General features: G+C 40.7%; 2 protein-coding genes across 2 annotated transcripts in view; one reads left to right on the forward strand and one right to left on the reverse strand.

Moving 5' to 3' along the window:
- rtn4rl1b (reticulon 4 receptor-like 1b) overlaps positions 1-8,223 on the reverse strand; it is a 250,985-nt gene extending 242,762 nt beyond the window's left edge. Inside the window, exon 1 of the mRNA XM_015951193.3 lies at positions 7,478-8,223. Within this exon, the coding sequence (XP_015806679.2) occupies positions 7,478-7,490 (13 nt within the window). The 5' untranslated portion in view covers positions 7,491-8,223. The remainder of the gene's footprint in view (positions 1-7,477) is intronic.
- Positions 8,224-8,941: 718 nt separating this feature from the next.
- Positions 8,942-19,627, forward strand: part of dph1 (diphthamide biosynthesis 1) — a 98,560-nt gene continuing 87,874 nt past the window's right edge. Inside the window, exons 1-2 of the mRNA XM_015951192.3 lie at positions 8,942-9,060; positions 9,774-9,923. Of these exons, the coding sequence (XP_015806678.1) occupies positions 9,009-9,060; positions 9,774-9,923 (202 nt within the window). The 5' untranslated portion in view covers positions 8,942-9,008. The remainder of the gene's footprint in view (positions 9,061-9,773; positions 9,924-19,627) is intronic.

Below are 19,627 nucleotides of genomic sequence, written 5' to 3' on the forward strand. Positions count from 1 at the left end.
CAAAGCATTGGTTTTGCTTAGGGCACCACTTGTGCCTCTTTGTGCCTAAATCAGCAGCTTATAATACTAATTTCTTAACAATCTATATTTTAATATGTAATTATCAGCGTATCACTTAGGAGCTTTCTTGCAGTTGGCAAAGCCTTTTTTTCCTTGACACAACAGTTAGTTGTTTTCATCAGAGGGTGAGTACTGCAGAGAGCAGAAGGGAAAGGTGTGGTTCACTTGTTTCATCAATGCATCTGCAGTGGTCTCTAGTAGGAACGAATGCCTTGTGGGTCATGCTCAGGGGGAACACGGTAAATGGCCTGTATTTGTATCGCACCTTCTTGGGGTTCTACAAGGCGCTTCACGTCACAATCATTCATCCACTTATTCGCCCACACATTCACACTCTGGTGATGATGAGCTACGATGTAGCCACAGCTGCCCTGGGGCACTCTGACAGAGGCGAGGCCTGCCAAACACAGGCCACCAGCAGGCATGATCGGAGCCGGGATCGAACCTGCAACCTGCCGAGAACTTGACAACCCGCTCTACCCACGGAGCTACTGCTGTCCCATGAAAAGTACTAGAGGAAGTAGCTTCAGATGGCAGGATTTGGACTCTTATTTCCTGATGTTTCGACATCTTCCCTCTAATTAGACAACTCCACCACTGACTCTATTTGCTTTGCAATTTAGATGTTTTATCTCCACAAATAACACAAGCCTGAAGGGGTTCTGCTATGTGGTGGAGTTGATAATGCTAACAATTAGCTTCTACTAGGCTGAGACGATCTCTGCTGTTCCTTGGACGCTAAGCCAACAACAGCCATCCCCGTCATCTGTCAAGGTGTGTGAGTCCATGAATGTTGAAGGTAGAATATGGGACAATTTAATAAATATCTATGTTATAAAATATACCTCCACTGGGCATTTAAAGGAGTTCAGAATTAAGATTTAGAATTTCCTTTAAAAGCTATATTTGAATTAAAAAATAATCAAATATTTATTGGGCACGAAACTGGGTTCATGTTTACATCTATCAGCCAATAGAGGGCGCCATAGCAAGTTGCCAAATATGGTAAACAGCCTGCTTAGAACAGCGAGACTGACACTGTGGAAAATTACTGACTTGGCAAGTCAAGCAGCTGCTTCTGTCCAGAAGATGTTCTAATATTAAATACAATAATAGTAGAAAACAGCCCTTGCCCTGTAGGATTCGTCTCTGGACATGGTGCTGGTTGGTCACTTCACGTATCGGCAGTGAACCTGACATCTTGGAACCTTGTTCTTTTGTTGCAACAACAACCTTCACACACTAGATGTCGCTATGATGTTTGTGTTCAATATTCAGCCTTTAAGAAGCTTTTTTTTCCTGTTCTGTGTGAAATACGATTGGTCACGCTGAGTTTCACATGTATGCTGAACATGAAAATAGTCTTCAACCCCTGTTTTCTGTATTATCCACTGAAAGACAATAAACAGGGAGATGCTCGGGTCAGAAAAAGCCACACAGTTCTACGTGAGACTTACTTGAGACTTTCAAAACAATTAATTCATCCCAACTTTGGTAAATGCTAACTATTAGCAACACGTTCAGGCTTGATTGCTGGTTTCAGTCCTGCAAGGACGGAGCAGAGCACATCCTGGCTGGTAGAAGCTAACTGTTAGCATTAGCAATTCCAAAACACAGCAGATTTTCTTCAGGCTTGAGTTATTTGTGGAGATAAAACATCAACAGTGCATTGCAAAGGAAGGCAGTGGAAGAGCCGCATTGCTGTTAGCCAACCAGAGGCAAGCTATCTGAATATCATGATTAATAAGCGAGGCTCCTAACTGGAGCAAACAGAAGAGCACACGTCACTCCTATTCTAATGTCTCTGCACTGGCTACCCGTTAACTTTGGAGTTCATTTTAGAATCCTGATTATAACTTTCGATGCTCTACATGGTCCAGCTCCTCCCTGTATTACTGAACTGTTAAAGCCTTATGCTCCAACCCGAGCCCTCAGGTCCACCCACCAGAACCTTCTAGAAGTTCCAAAGACCAGATATAAAAGTCAAGGTGATCGCGCCTCCTTCCAGACTGTTGCACCCCGACTTTGGAATGATCCTCCTTTATCATTATTGACAGTCTGGACTCATTTAAAAAGGCGGGCAGCAGTAGCTCAACAGGTTGAGCTGGTTGTCCAGTAATCGGAAGGTTGCAGGTTCGATCCCAGCTCCGGACAGAGAATTCTGCTGTTGTGTCCTTGGGCAAGACACTTAACCCACCTTGCCTGCTGGTGGTACTCGGAGGGACCGGTGGCACCTGTGCTCTGCCTCCTCGCCTCTGTGGCCACATGGTAGCTCATCACCATCAGTGTGTGAATGTGTGTGTGAATGGATGAATGATACACTGTAGTGTAAAGCGCTTTGGAGTCCTCACTCTGAGAGGCGCTATACAAGTGCTGGTCATTTGTCATTTAAAAAACAGCTAAAGGCCCTTTTATTTAAAGCTGCTTTCAGCTAAATCTTTTATTTTCTTAATTTTAACTCAAATTCGTAATAATCTTTCATCTATTTCTGAAATTTTTATAATTCAATTCAAATTCAATTCAAAAATACTTTATTCATCCCAGAGGGAAATTCAATGACTTTTTTATGACTTTATTTTTTTCTGATGTTAATCTATTTCTGTTTTGAGATCATTATGATTTTATGACTGTTTTATTTTGTTTAGATCTATGTGAAACACTTTGTGATTCTATGTCTGTGATAAGTGCTATGTAAATAAAATTTACTTCCTTACTAAGACTCCAAACTGTGCCTTTTGCAACCCTACTTCTCCTTCTATCTTCTACTTCCTGAAGCAGGAATGCCAGCGCATTAACTAACTTCTATATTTTGATTTGTAACTATCAGTATATCACTTGTGAGCCTTTTTGTGGCTGGAAAAGGATTCTTCTCTTGGCACGACAGAGGTTGTTTTCATCAGAGGGTGAGTTATCTTGTAGAGAGCAGCACTTTAGCTTGTTGCTGCGGAGCTGCTGTGATTTTCCTGACATTTGTCCATGAGATCCAGCTTGCACAAGTGAGCAGAGCTGGGCCGCAGGTGTTCCCATTGTGATGCATTTGTTGTGCTGAAATCATTAATGGCAAATCCCTCAACCCTGTATGTGAGCACACAACAACATGAAGGATGCGCTGCTTCATCGTTAATGCATGTACTCACGGCTGCTTTTCAAAATACAACCTGCATGCAATTATCCTTGCATTGATGTAGTGGAACACATCTTCATTGTTCGATTGTAGATTATAGGTTTATGATGCGAATTTTCTAAAATTCTACTAATAGCAATTCATATATTTGCTGGCTGATGTGTTTGCATCTGAGCACAAACAGAGCTGAACATAATCTGTTGTGTAATTACAGCTTTCTTTGTTCTCTTTGAGCTAAATACCATTAAAAATGCTTGTCACTGTGAATTATTCAGACCAAATGCGTTTCCAAATTAATCTTATCTTGGAAGGCTGACACTCACAAACAGCAAACATTACCACATGTCCGTATGCGTGCACGAATCTATGTTTTTATGTGTGAGTGACCTATTTTATAATGAGCATGTGCTGTCTAGGCATGAGAACTGAGGTAAAATGTTGTGGAATTAGGCTAAAAACGCCTGTTTCCATTTTTCTATAGTGTGTTAAATGCTAATTATTAGTACGGTGCTATTTCAGGTGAATTTGAGTGATTTTTTTAGGCTGTAAGCTGTCATTCAGGTCTGCCTACTAACACAGTTATACCATTTGTGTTTTCCACTAAAGATCCACTTTAACAACAATAAAAAAAGTGGAATATGAGCGGTTTCTGTGTGCCAGGGCATCGCAATGCATTAACGATGTAAGTGAATAAAAAGCAGAGGTGGCTAAGATTGAGATCCAAGACTTTTCTAATTGATTTCCGTGCTGCTCTGAAACAACTAGAATCCTCCCCACAGGGAGTGAGATCCATGACGTCCAGGTCAGCAATACTTGGGTCAAAACAAAGGAAAACTCTGGGAATATCACTGCAATGCATACAGGAGGAGAGGTGATCCACATTGATTCACGTGTTGCTTTCCCCACAAACGTGAGTCAGCTACCTGCCGTCCTGTGGTTGTTAGGAAAAAAAAAGCCTTGGCCGAGCCTAGTCCAATAATCCCAAATAACACGCAGCAGCAATTACAGCATGCCACAGCATAGTAAATTCAGCGGACATCTTGTCCTTTCTGTCCGAGTGCTGCTCTGACAAATCATCCCTTGTGCCTACATGTAGCTGACTGCTTCAGAGAAAACAGAAATCGTGAAATCAAGAAAGAGACAGTCACAGAAGCCGGATGGAGTTGACATGCGTGCCTGCTTGGATCCATAAATGAACATTTATACCCAAATGTGGAACCACTCAGATGATGTCCGCAAATGAATCACACTGAAATCAATCAGAGCTAAATGTGCTAACCAATAAATCTTTTATGACCTCTTGACTAAAATGATCACCAAGCAGAACGGCGCTTTAGCCCGGATGCTCAGGAACTTAGCACTTTTCTGTGTTTGTGAATGGCGGATGTCACAGTGAATGTGTTGCCTGACGCATCAGCCAGCATCCTTATAAAAACGTGTTATTTTTGGTGCAATTTAAAAAAAAAACATTCCAATTCACAAGAGAACTTCTGCACCGTTCCTGCCAAAGCTGACACATTCCTGCATCTCTATTGTAGCCCGTTGGCTGGCTGCAGCGTTGGCCAACCGGTGAAATCTGCACTTTGGATGAATTTATCTTGTATTAAGTGTCCAGCTCTGTGTGGTGGTCTAACTGTAGATTCACATACAAAATTAAAAAACAAACAAACAGGAAACCTTGGCAACCATGGCACCTGCCTGTTCTCTGTTCATCCCCACATGGAAAATGAATGAGCGCTGTGAGAAATCGTCTCAATGGGTGGGATTTAGCGACGTTGAACCAACACAAAACTGACAGATTTACACGTCTGTTCAGTTCTAAAAAGAAATGCACATCGTGACTTGTAACCCCAACTCCCCGCCCCTTGTGTACAAAGATATCCAGATGTGTAACAGTATTAGAACAAGATCAGTGGGTCTTTGTGTGTAACTGTCAGGATGCAGTTTGGAAGAGATCAAACCTTCCCTGCGAGGTGATACTGCTTTAAGCAGTCATCACTACCGTGTGTTTTATCTCAAATGTTGGAAGAGCAATAATCGATCTGATGGCAGCTAGAGAAAACTTGTTTTTTCCTGCCCCTGGAGGCACGGAGCAAAAACAAACACGCTAAACAGATGGGCTTTTTCTCCAAACCAACTAAACATAAACACAAGTTGTGGGTGTTTTTTATTGACCCCCTTGGATATTTACGATTGTGTGTGTGTGTGTGTGTGTGTGTGTGTGTGTGTGTGTGTGTGTGTGTGTGTGTGTGTGTGTGTGTGTGTGTGTGTGTGTGTGTGTGTGTGTGTGGATTTATGGAGGTTTTACTGTCTTTTGCAGCTTTGCCTAATAAAGATAACCAGGGGTAGATCTAGTGGGGTGGAGTAGGGTGGCAACTGCAATGTTCACATTCCTGATGTCCGATTACACCAATTATGACTTGAGCTGAAAAATCGATGACCCAAAACAAATACATGTATGGCTTGTAAATACCCATGAAGTAGCAGCAAAAGCATTTTTGAGTGAACAATAAAGCCGAAGTTCAGTACCTCGTTTTCATTTAAATTCAAATCAAGTTTTTTTATATAGCGCCAAATCACGACAAGAGTTGTCTCAAGGCACTTCAAATAGCTAACATTCCAATACAGGTCAGTTCATTAAACCAATCAGTAAAAAGTTTCATAAATAAGGAACCCAGCAGGTTGCATCGAGTCACTGACTAGTGTCAGTGTCTTTACAGCAATCCTCATACTAAGCAAGCATGCAGCGACAGTAGAGAGGAAAACTCCCTTTTAACAGGAAGAAACCTCCAGAGGATCCTGGCGCAATAGAAGCAGCCATCCTCCATGACTCACTGGGGATTGAGAAGACAGAGCACACACACACACACACACACACACACACACACACACACACACACACACACACACACACACACACACACACACACACACACACACACACACACACACACACACACACACACACACACACACACACACACACACATCGAAACATTTAATTCAGTCCATCAAACATCACAGGTAGACCAAATGCTTGTATTTTTTGTACTTTTATATATTTTGCCAAAAGAGTATAGTCATTTATTCCATATTTATCATTTATTCCAGCTCAGTGGCCGAGTGGTGTGAGCATCCAACTTGAGACTGAGACATCATGGGTTCAAATTCATGGCCGGGTCATACCAAAGATTTTAAAATTGGACCCAATGCCTCCACATTTCCCATCAAGGTGTTCAGTTGGGGGGTTGAACCACCAAATACGTTCCTAGCGTGGCCATGCGTGCAGCTCACCGTTCCCCTAGGGAATGGGTCAAATGTGGAGAACTAATTTCACCACACACCTGTGAGTGTGTGACAACTAATGGGACTTTAGTCTTTAACTTTAACCATATCATACCACCCTCAACACATTTTGGCCCCTCTTCTGCCACCCTGAAATGTTTTATCTAGGTCCGCCACTGAAGATAACATTAACTAACTTAGGAGCAGGTTAAAGGCTTGTATCATGACAAAATGATGAGTGCATAAAACTAAATGTGCTGAAGTGGAGTCTGGGGGATCGCCACGTCCCCGAGGGTTATCAAGGGTGCACGCAGCAAAATGAGAAACACTTTAACTTCACTTTTATTTCAAGCTCTTATAGCACGGGGGGTGGGGGGTGGGGGTGGGGGGGGGGGTGATGCAGCACTGTAATTCATTCTCATTAGAGGTTTTACTCTCCCTACTGTGGAGATAGTTATGCAGCTCATATGGCCAATTAAAGCCCAGAGAGAAAGGAGCAGTTCTCGGGACAAAAACCATCAAGTAAGAGTGTGGTCTCATTTGAATCCATCTGGGGATATTGATATTAAAAGTTCAGGGAGTTCTCTTTTTTCTTTTTTCCCTTCAGGGTCCTGAGTGGAGAAAACCTCTCCCGCTGCAGCCATCTCCATCACGTTTAGACGTAAAGCAAATATTAAAGCTCCAGTGGAGTGAAAGCGTGTGTGACCCGTGCATAACTCATAAACTGCAGTGCGGCATTCATCACACAGCCGTCCCCATGCATCCTTAGACAGATGCATGGTTACTTCGTAGACCTTCGGAGCCTGTTGTGCAAATTAAAGACGCACCTCAATGGCGCATCGTCTGTAATTTTACGCATCTGCAGGGCAGCATGGTGCATGATGAGTGTAATATTCAAACATCTGTCTGCAGTTGAGAGGCTGTGGACGCGTCCCTGCAGCGCGGAATTAATGCCATGAAATCCTCTTCGCGTCACATTTAAGCATCGATCAGAAACTTGAGACTCACCCCTTTTGAACATCTTGTAGGTCTAAGTGTATTTCGTCCTGTGTCCAGCGCGAATCATCTAATCGGATATTCCAGCCTTAAAACTTGCGCTTCACTTTTCAAGTTGACCAGGAGCTCCTTCTTTTGTAGCGTGTGTCATGAGGATGTCAGCTGTCACTCCTCTGGATTCCCGTGCCCTTTGCTGCAGATTGTCGACAATTTGACGGTCAGATATGATTAATGATGATAATATTTTTCTCACAAAAGTCTCTCACGCCTTTTGTCGAGCCTTAGAAATGAGAAAGATCGGTCTCAGTGTGGTGGAGCATCCTCCCAGTCCAAAATAATAACTCCAGTGTGTGCGCGCGCAGCGGTCCGACTGTGCTCTTCAGCAGTCAACTCCTTTCAGACCTGGATGACCACACAGACTTCAGATCAGTTCTGGCGGCAGGTGAATTGCCAAATATAAAAAAAAAATCAGATGTTTGAGATCAGGTGGTCACGCGCTCGTATTCTACCTGTCATCCAAAGACGCAAAGCTCATCATGTTTGTTTAAATTTCTAATCAACATACGTTATTTTGATTCACATTCCTTCGCTGATTTCGGATTAGAAACGCAGACTCGTGAAATCATCCTAAAACCCTAATGCAGTATGTTTCTTTCAAATCCAGCTTTTCAGCTCCCCTCCACTCCTTTAATTCAGAGAGCTTGTCTAAGAGCTCTGCTTGTGTTCCATCCTATGGATCAGATTGCTGTGCGTTCAGGGAGGAAGAAAGTGAGAGACAGCCCCTCCACCGGACAGCAAGCTGCTCAGTTTGCCTGTCTGCTGGACACACACACACACACACACACACACACACACACACACACACACACACACACACACACACACACACACACATATATATATATATATATATATATATATATATAATCTTATTTGTTTACTATGCATATTTAAAATATGACTTTAATATGACAAACTGACCACATTGTTGGAAATATTTTTTGCACATACACATACAGACCTTTAACTTTGCATAGCACAAATTTAACCCCAGAAATGGAATGTTCCTTTTCTTTTCCCTTTTAGTAGCATATAACAAAAGTTGTGTGTCTTTTCTTCTTTTTTTTAATATCAGGTATGGACAAAAACTGCTTTTAAACCCACAACGTTCATCTTACTAAAATAAAAAATAAAACGGGATATTAGTTTCTTATGAAAATAAGCCTATATTACCCAGAAATGCCAACTTGTCACTATATCCCATATTTTTATGTTATTTATAATGCAATGCATGCAAATCACTAAAGCATATTCATTTTTATTTACATGGCTGAAACTATAGAAATTAAATTTTAAATTTTAGAATTTAATATGTAATTATTTCACATTTTTGTTTTATTTCTTTGAAAACTGCATGGATAACCGTGTCCTTTTCAGACGTGCAATCGATTACATCTGCGCTTGACTTTCAGAGCCTGTTCTCTTCATTCGATTGTATTTGCCTTTCTGTTTCTCACATGTTTCATGTTTAGAAGCAGGAAAAATGGCTTCTTCCCCGACTGGAGTGAAGATGGTTGCTGTCAGAAAGCCTACGGGTAAGCATTCTAGTTGCTTATTAATTAACTTTGGGCATTTTTATTAACACTCGACGTTAGCGTCGCTGATTTCTAGCCTTTAGCTTGTTGTTAGCGCAGCATCCTGGCTGTTATCGACATTTCTTCTAACAAGCTTTGGGAACCTTTCCTAAGTCACATGCGCTTTATTTATTGTTATACTGAACAACGGTGTGTCCATCTATATTAAATGCACTACTCTAAATATTCCTTTTGAATCCCTTTTATGGAGTTCTATCGTATCACCAATTCTTTTGTTTAAGAAAAGGACAACTAAACGCCCAAAGTGAATTTTAATCAATGTCAAAGAACTCAAATCTTTAGTTTAACTGGGCTTCATATAACAAACTCCACTGAATATGTGGATTCTTTGAAAGTCTTTGAAGTAATAAAGTAATTAGAATATAGCGGAAGTATTTATACATACTATTATATATGTGTGTGTGTTTGTTAAGAATTATGATTGGTATTTCAAATGCAGCAGTACTGTGAAACCTGATGAATGTACTCTGATCTCATCATCAACTCATTTGACCCTGACAATACGTAGAAAAAAGGAATAAACTCAACGATTAAGTTTCTACTAGTTTAAAACAAATATTTCTTAAATTCTGTTTAACTGAAGTGGGTTTTTGGCATCCATCTGCATGTCTTTCATAGATTGCTAACAGCACAACAATCAACTTCTCTTTCAGTTCGAGGCCCACGACGAGTAGCCAATCAAATTCCAGATGAAATCCTCCAAGATCTGGAACTGCAGGAAGCGATCAAAGCTCTGCCACCAAATTACAACTTCGAGATCCACAAGACAGTTTGGCGAGTGAGACAAGCAAATGCTAAAAGAGGTGATTTTAGTTTTCAGTTCTGTTCAGTTTGTTTAACACTAAATTATGACCAGAGTCGTCTCAAGGCACTTCACAAAATAAAACATTCTAAGTGAGTTCACTTTGATATGGGTTTATTATCAGTTTATTATGACACTCCTCCTGTTAGTTCTTCTGTCATTTGATCCAAATGAGAGGTTGACCGATATTGGTTTTTCTGTCGCCAATATGTAGTCATGGTCAGCCGGTGGTCGATATGTACTTGCTATTTTATTTTCATGCCAGCTCAGTGTCCTAGTGGTAGAGTGTCTGCCCTGAGACTGGGAGATCAGTTCCTGGTCGGGTCAAACCAAAGACTTAGAAAAAATTAAATGAGACCCATTGCCTCACTGCTTGACACTCAGCATTAAGGGGTTGGATTGGGGGGTTAAACCACCAAATGGTTTTCAAATTTCGCACATACATCAGTGTGTGTGTGTGTGTGTGTGTGTGTGTGTGTGTGTGTGTGTGTGTGTGTGTGAGACAACTGATTGGACTTTAACTTTATTTTCATGCTAAAATGTCACAAATAACTATGATTGATACACAAAGTTTCTGAAGCTGAATCAGTTTTTGAACTCTAACGTTGTGCACCACTCAGTGTTAAAGTCAGACACCTAAATAAAGTTGATTTAGAGTATTTATTGGGCAGATTTTATTAGTGAACATAAAAATATATTTAAATGAAATTCTGCTGCAGCACCAGGTTGCACGAGGATGTGCCTGACTTTAAATCCACTTTACTCAGGACAAACATCAGCCAATGCTTATGTATGAAAACAGTAAATATTGGCTGACCGATATATCGATCTACCCCTAATCCAAATAATGACTTTATTAAAATGTATTTTTTTTAAATCTATGTCGTCTTTTTAAATTTAAGTAACATTTTACAATAAAATTGCAAAGATTTCATACAAATAACAAGAAAATCCTGTAGGAAGAGCTGCTCGTTTTAAATTGTGCTCTTACTGTGAAGTTTATAGAAAACGTTCTTTTCTGTGCTGTGACTTCTCCTTTTGGTCAGCGTGGACACCAAATGGAACCAACATGGATTTCACATGCACTTTGTTTCCTGTCACACCGAGTTTGTGAGTGGAATATGTGTTAGTGTTTTGTGATCTTTACTCTGATGGCAGCTCCCACAGGAGTTGTGCTTGTATGTTACTGACAGCTTTTGGGGAAATGCACTCACACTGAAGCTGCTAGTGCTGAACTCAGACTTTTCAATTTAGTTCCTTAATTTTATCATTCATGGAAATATGTGTGATATAAAAAAAACAAAAAAACTTCCATCTCACCCTCCTTCCAAGCTCAGGTCCTCTACCAGAGGCCTGAGAGCTGGAGGGCTCCTAGAACTGCATTTTCCTGGACTATGTCTGATGTTTTTCCTGGGATCTGCTTTAGCCACCCCTCCAGTTTGGGGATTACTGCCCCAATGACCACAGTCGCCGTGTGTGTGTGTGTGTGTGTGTGTGTGTGTGTGTGTGTGTTTATATTTATCCATAAATAGCAACAACGTGGTTAGTTTGTAGCCTGGCCTGCCAGACTCCTCCTCTGTTTAATTCTGCACAGAGAAAGAGTCTGGGAACTCTCCTATTCAAATAACCCCACCCCGTGAGAATTCTAACCGAGCCAATCAGCGCTGAGTAGCGTACGTCACACACCACAACGCCAAGTTTGTCATAAACATGGTGACTGAAGTGGAGCTCACTGCGGCTCTTTCCTATGTTCTAAATGATTTGAACATGTCTTTAAAACCACAAGTAGAAGCGCTAAAAGCATTTTTTCTAAACAAAATGTTTGCGCTGTCGCCAGACGCCATTTTTACTACAGCTAAAAAAAACTACAGCGTCGCGGACGTCACACACAGCGACACTCAGTTTATCATAAACAACAAATACAGCAGCGGAGTTCACTGCGACTCTTTCCTCTGTTCTAAATAACTCAAATGTCTTTAAAACCACAACAAGTAGAAGCGCTAAAAGCATTTCTTATATTAAAAAAAAGATGTTTGTGCCATTGCCAGATGCTATTTTTTTTTACTACAACTAGAAATCTACAGCGTCGTGCAGTACAGGCGGGATTTCCTTCTTTTTTCTGATTGGTCATTTTTGAGCTGCCTAGTCCCGCCCCTCAAGTGCCTCTCTGCCTGTGAGTTCCCAGACTCTTTCTCTGTGCAGAATTAAACAGAGGACGAGTCTGGCAGGCCAGGCTAATTAGTTTGACCATGCAGGTCTGAACATTCTGATATAACGGCAAATGAGTTACATCCTTTTTTCATTATTATTAATATTAATATTATTATTATTGTTATTATTATTATCATCATTGTTGTTATTGTTGTTGTTGTTGTTATTATAATCTGTTGGAAGTGTGTGAGTGATTTACTGAATTCTACCAGCATAGCTTTTTTCTAGTTTTGTGTTTCCATTTTTTATATATTTCTGAGCCCATCCTGTCTCTCTGAACTCAAAGAGCATAACTCGCCTCATCACCCCGTTCCTCTTTGTTCCCATCTGTTTCTTTGTCATCCTTTGAACTCCTTGAGTCTCACACAATTCGTTTGAAATTAAGTATTGAAGAACAACATACAATAGATTTTCATGCTGGCCGTCCACTAACTTTCTTTGTCTTTTTATTGTATACAGAGAAACCAGTGTGTCCCTTTTGGGGTGGGTGGGGGTGGGGGGGGGGTGGGGGGGGGGGGGGACGCATGACAAAACAGATGAGGATGCTGTTAAAAAATGCTGGAATGCCATGTTGTAAACAACAGTAATTTTTACTTCTACTATGGTGTAGTGTTGGATGCATGCCGTACAGCTCCATGCTGCCCCCTACAGTTTGGGAGAATATTGGATCACCGCAGAGACAAGCCGCATGAACCATAAATGCTGCAAGTTGTGAAGCGCGTTCCATCCGCGAGCTGCATCGCCAAGCGGAAACTAAATACGTCAAGCATAAACCAAGCTTAAAAATAGGGGAGAAATTAGAGATAAAATACCAAACCATGCCCTTGGGAACAATGGTCGGGCCGAGCTGTGTCAGTCCGAATTACTCTGAGTAGTGCTCCTGGAAAACTACCTTAAGCTGCACCTGCTGCACACCTGCTTAGACTTAATCCCTACACCCCCAGCAGGTCCCTGAGGTCCAGTGATCAAAGCCTACTGGTTATGCAGCACACCTGGCTAAAGACCAAAGGTGAGAGATGCATATCTGCTGTGGCCCCCAGACTCTGGAACTCTCTCCCCCTGAGCCTGAGATCAGTGGACTCAGTGGTCTCCTTTAAAAAGCAGCTGAAAACTTGTCTGTTCACATTGACTTCTTTTTCTTCTCTCTCGTCATCGTCTTCTTCGTCTTTGTCTACTTCTTCTCCTACTCCTCCTCAGGATTGATACCAGACAGTGCTTCATAATAAATTTTTTTTTACAAAAAATATAAACTTCTAAACAGTGATGGGAAGAACGCCGTTAAAAATAACGGCGTTACTAATGGCGTTCTTTTTTTGGGTAACGGAATAATCTAATTACTTTTCCCACTGGGACGGAAGGTTGTGCGTTACTATGTGCTTGTCGAACGTTGAGCAACAGTGTGAGGCTTTCTGACCGCCACACTTCATCTGCAGCCAGGGAGAGAGAGGTGTTGGTAACGCACTTACAAACACGATGATGATTGGTCGGGTGGGCGGAGACCCTCACTGTCTCAGTCACTGCCTGCTGTAGACACAACAGAGAAGTGATGGGAATAATGCCGTTTAAAATAACCGCGTTACTAAAAAAAATATTTCTTTCTGTAACGAGCAAACTAATTAATTACCGTCTTCTTTTATCAAAACGTTGTTTCTGTTACTGATAAGAAAATGCGTGCGTTAAGCAGCGCGGTGTGTTGAAGCTGTCGTCAGCTGATCACGAGCTAAAGAGGCAGATGTTTTCATCCAAGCGCATCACGGCCAGTGAAGAACGAGAAAGACGTGATGAATAGTCTACAGCTGCAGGTGTGGATCTGCAGCCGTGCCCTTCTTAGCGTGACAGCGGGACGTCCTGAAGATCCGCTCACCTGTTCACCGCTCAGACGTCACGATCTTCTACCTTCCTAGATCATCCAGCTGTAACCTGTTTCTGATCATGACTTTAGTCCCGCTGTAGCACTGATGCATCAGTCTCAGACGTCATGGAGCTCAGGTGTTATCAGAACTACCTGTGTGTGTTTACCACCCAGCTTCAGCTCTTCTGTGGTTGGGTCTGAGCCAAGTTAGTACATGTAAGTCCTCCATCAGATTCGGGCCTGTTCTAGTGTCATTTTAAAGGATTTTATTTATTTAACCATTACTAGATTACCAGCAACAGAAATGCTACTAAAATACCTAATTATGTAAAGCTGGAAAATTTTAAATACTGTGCAAAATTACATTTATTTCTGTAATTTCACTAGACTGAGAGACCATTTAAAGGCTCGGGAACCTTTACAGGCGTTTCTATTTGCAATTTTAAATTTTAGCTGATTGGGGTCTTGTTAAAAATCACACAGTGACCTTTTAATAGTCTAGATAAGTGTAATGTTCCTGTTAGTAGTTCCTCCTGTTAAGTGCTCATTTATTTAACTTATTCATTTTTATAAAAACATTTTGACATACATTTTATTATGTTCCAGTCATTAGTCATTTATATTTCACTATTGTAGTCATTTATAGTAAATTAATTAAGTTCAATTAACCCATTTTTCTTGCATTCTTTAATGAAAAGTAACTTAGTAGTTATTTTTCTTGGTAATTAGTTACTTTTATAGTCTCGTAACTGAGTAACTGAGTTACTTTTTGACAAAGTAATTAGTAACTATAACTAATTACTTTTTAAAAGTAACTTTCCCAACACTGCTTCTAAATAAATAAAAGGGTAGGTAGATGATTATGTATTTTTAAAAAGTAGAATCATAGTAATACAAAGAATGGGGCAACGCAATCTACAACCTGAGGGCCACCGCTCTAAAATGAATCTGAGTTTCTACTAACAGCCTTGACCAGATCTATCTCAGACTGTACAAACAGATGTGGAGTCCTAAAAGATCAGGGATGTACACTGGGTGAAAAATTTAAAATGGATTTTAAACGGTACCAGTAGCCTGTATAAAGATAATAAAACGGTATTGATATTTTACTATTTATCTGTAACACTTTAAAATTAGTAATAAGTGTTTATTATGCATTCATGCATATTAATTAGTGATTTATAAAGTGTCACAGATTCATTATTAGCATATCTGTAACTATTATTAACCATTTATGAGGAAAGCCTTGTGATGAAGTGGTATCAATACATTTTATATTTTAATTGAGTATTTTTTATTTTATTGATAACATATGTATTCATTTGTTTTCTTAGTATTTTATTTTCTTCTTGTTTATCAAAAAAATTTGGTATGATGGTATGAGACTTTTTTTGTAATAATTTAGAAGAGAAATAATTTTATTTTATGGTTTGTAATAACAAAAACAACAATATACTTGTTTTTAACCAATCCAGCATGCAGGCTGATTATCACAGGTGGTGTCAACAAAACCTACCGAATAGATAATGATACTAGGCCTGGGCATTAAATCGAAAATTTATCGTTATCAAAATTTCTGACTCTTATCGAGATAATTTTTCCCATGCCAATATATTTGATGGTAAAAAATGCAAAGATGCGTATTGATTGGCAATGTTCATGTCCCTTTAAGAAGCTGCACCACCTTGAGTCACTTAAAGATTTACTCAATGCAATACATGTGACAGCCCCATCTAGTGGACAACTTTCATTTCTGAGTATACCTGTAGTTATCGTCCATTTATCGTTATCGAGGTGAAATCCTCGTTATATCGTGATATTGATATTAGGCCATATCGCCCAGCCCTAAATGATACTCTATACTAAAGCATTTTCTCTTTACTTCGAGCTTGCTTACAAGCTCAACCCTGCACTCACAGCCAGACCCACCGCTAGCGTCTGACTCACCTTTTACTCAGACCAGCAGAATGAGAATGCTTTTTGCTTCTGTCATCCATAACAGAGGCTCGCTCTGAAGTCTTTCTCTGTTAATAAACTTGCCCTTTTCCAGGTAATGACCTGTCTTTCCATCTCCATGAGCGCTGGATGTGATCCCTTAACCTTTTATCAGTAAGAAGTCCTCTCGCTTCTCCTCTTAGCATTGCATCTATCACTCATTCCTCTGGCCATCCTTTCTCAACCCCCTCCATCTATTTTCAGTGTCAGCTCTTTTTTTTTCTTGTGCCGTTTGGCAATAAAGTCATGAAATTTTTTCTGGCCAAGTCATGTGAAAACATCTGTGTGCTGAATTCAGCGGCTTCAAACTATTAGTGTCGTCTCAGACATTGATGGATTGATTGAAGAAAGGTGTCTTGGAGTTAGTCTGGGAGAAAATTTCATGGTTGATTGATATAAAGCCTTCATCCTGAATGCTCACTCTGCCTGACAGGTTTAGGTGGCAGATACCTCCCACTAAACTGACAATCCTCTGCATGTTTGCAAAGTTTAAGTCTAGAAAATGACATAATAATAATGAAATTTAATCTGCTAATAAGAGGTTTTACTTTGGACTAGGGGTGTGTATTGGAAGAAATCTGGTGAGACGGTGTATATCACAGCACAGGGGAGACAATACAGTATATATCACTATACGAGGGGGCGATACGATATATGTAACATTAGATGGGGGACGACATGACCTATATCACAATACATTGGCGATAATAATAATAATAAATAATAATGCATAGAACTTATATAGCGCTTTTCTAGACACCCAAAGACGCTTTTTCACACACTCTCACATTCACACACTGCTAGTGATGGCAAGCTACTTGTAGCCACAGCCGCCCTGGGAAGGTCTGACAGAGGCGAGGCTGCGATTTGGCGCCGTCTGCCCCTGTGACCACCACTAACACAGGCAAGTTGGGTGAAGTGTCTTGCCCAAGGACACAACAGCAGGATACCCCTGGCGGGAGCTGGAATCGAACCCATGACCCTCCGATCATGAGGCAACCCGCTCTCCCACCTGAGCTACTGCTGCCCACAAATACGATATGTTATCACAATACGAGGGGGCGGTGCGATATGTATACCTTTGCATGGGGGTGGGGGGGGGGGGGGATATGACATCACAATACGGGTGTGTGTGTGATACAATAAATATCACAATACGGGGTGGGGTGATACGATATGGATCACAATAAAAGGGAAAGAATATGATATATTGTGATACTAAAAGCCAGAATATATGTGCCATTTTTTAAGAATTTAATTAATTGGAAAACTCAGGCCAGGCTAATTACGCTGTCTCCTCCGGCAGCTGTCTCCCTGGGGATCCTGCGCTCCGGGGAGACCCTTGGATTTCTGGGGCTTGAAACTCCTCCGTCTTCCGCACAGCTTTGGGGACAGGTCTGTGGCCCCTCCCACTCACTATAGGGAGCCTTAAGCCTGGTTTTTGCTTGACGCGTCCGCGAAGTTCGCACGGCTCCGCGCGGCAAAATTGCGTCATTTTAACAACCACGCCCCTCCACCGCGCCTCTGCATGGCCCAAACTTTCCGCATCGCGCACCTAGGAAATTTTCTAACCACGCGGACGGTCGGACGCGGAAAAACATGGCGGACTGGCAAGAACTAGTATGGCAGAGGTTCGTAAATACGGACATTTGCATGATTCAGCTCTCAAAGATCACCGTGATCAACATGTTGTTAATAATTCTTGGAGAGAAATAGCTCGCACTGTCGGAAAAGACGAGAACGCTGTTAAAAAATGCTGGATTGCCATGTTGTAAACAACAGTAATTTTTACTTCTACTATGGTCTAGTGTTGGATGCATGCCGTAGAGCTCCATGCTGCCTTGTTCAGTTTGGGAGATTGGCTCACCGCAGAGACAAGCCGCATGAACCATAAACGCTGCAAGTTGTGAAGCGCGTTCCATCCGCGAGCCGCATCACCAAGCGGAAAGTAAATGCGTCAAGCATAAACCAAGCTTAAGCCATCTACTTCTGGGTCCCCCGGAAGAACGACAAAATGAATGCAAGTCTAAGTCAAGTTACACAAAACCTAAAATAAAGTTTCCCCTGTTCGAAAATAAGAGCGTTCCTGGTATCAAAATGCATACTTCTAAATCATGAACATAATATGTGAAATCCACGACACATAAGCAGAATTAGAAAATAGCATTTTTAGCCCCATTTACCCTTCCGGGGACCCATGGTTCAGAAGTAGATGGGTGTGACTTAAGCTTCCTGTGAAGTCAGTAAAAAGTGCTGCCACCTAACAGTTGAAATTTGATCTGCACCATACAAAAAAAAGTGAATGTTTGTATGTAAATTCACAATAAAAACTGTATAAACTGATTTCAGTCATAGATTCTGTATCTTAACATGAAATATTTCAGTGTATTGAACTATTTTCTTTAGGGATGTAAGAAAATATAAATATGACCATGTATGGTTATTTTTTTCTGTGATATTAAATTGACATTCAAAAGCTATGTATTGAAAATATCGATATGGCAATATATCATGATACCTTTTCATGTGATATTAAAGATATTCAAAGCCGTGTATCTAATTTCTGGAAGAATTTACTTGCAAACGTGTGTATTTTCGTTTCTTTTGGTGCAATTCAAACGCCGGCCGCTAGTTGGCAGCAGTGTGTAATGGGTTTTGCTTCCATCATTGAAATGTACATCCCTCTGTTATGGTTCAGATACCTCATGTTAAACATGTTAAGTATCAGTTTGGACAGTTTATTGAATATTCTTACAATAAATTCAGTTTAAATAAATCACTAATAACGTCTGACTGAATGTATCACAATATATCGGCCTGCAGCTATCGAATATTTTTGTAATCTAGTACTCTATCGAATCTTAGCGATTAATTGAGTACTCTTTTAAATTACCCTTTTGTGCTTGTAAACCATTATATCAAATAGCATGTTATAAAATATATAAAAGACCTCTGAAAATGAGCAACTGCCAGTTATTCTTCAAGTTTTATTCAAAATTAGTTTTCACAACTTCAGCATTTCAACTTTACTTCACAGTAAACAAATGCCTGTACAAAAAATAAGCATACAACCTGAGCCGATTTTCCCCTCGTGTGAGAATCTACTAGTCTGGCAAGCCAGACAAAAACTAGGAGGATAACTGTTGAAGTAGCACAGCGAGCGGCTGCGGCCCAAACAGAACCAGAACCGCTCATGATGCATGTGCAAACATGGCTCGTCAGCTGTTTCCCTATTAACACACGGCCGTTTTAATTTCTACACTTTTTTTCACACACAATAACAAGGATTGTCGAGAAAGCATATTTGCTGTAATTATGTCAAATTATACTGATCACAAAACATTTATTTACTTTCTTTCGTTTTCCTCCGCCACTCTCATAAATACCTGTGTCCTCCGGCAGCAATCCTGAGGGACAACAGACATCAATAACAACACAATAAAAAGTCTGACATGTTGTGTAAAAACAGCTATTTTTAGCACATTTTTAGGTCCGATGTGTTGCTACCAGACGCACAGTGTGAGCTCAAACTGAGTGCTACAGACGAAAAAGTTGCACAGTGTCCGCAAAATATATAGAAATACAGGCTAAAATGCATTATCTTGCAGAGGCTCCAAGTCCGCTTGCAGAAGTGAAATTAACATGTG

The sequence above is a fragment of the Nothobranchius furzeri genome, chromosome 13, assembly GCF_043380555.1.
Source record: "Nothobranchius furzeri strain GRZ-AD chromosome 13, NfurGRZ-RIMD1, whole genome shotgun sequence".
NCBI classification, from domain to species: domain Eukaryota; kingdom Metazoa; phylum Chordata; class Actinopteri; order Cyprinodontiformes; family Nothobranchiidae; genus Nothobranchius; species Nothobranchius furzeri.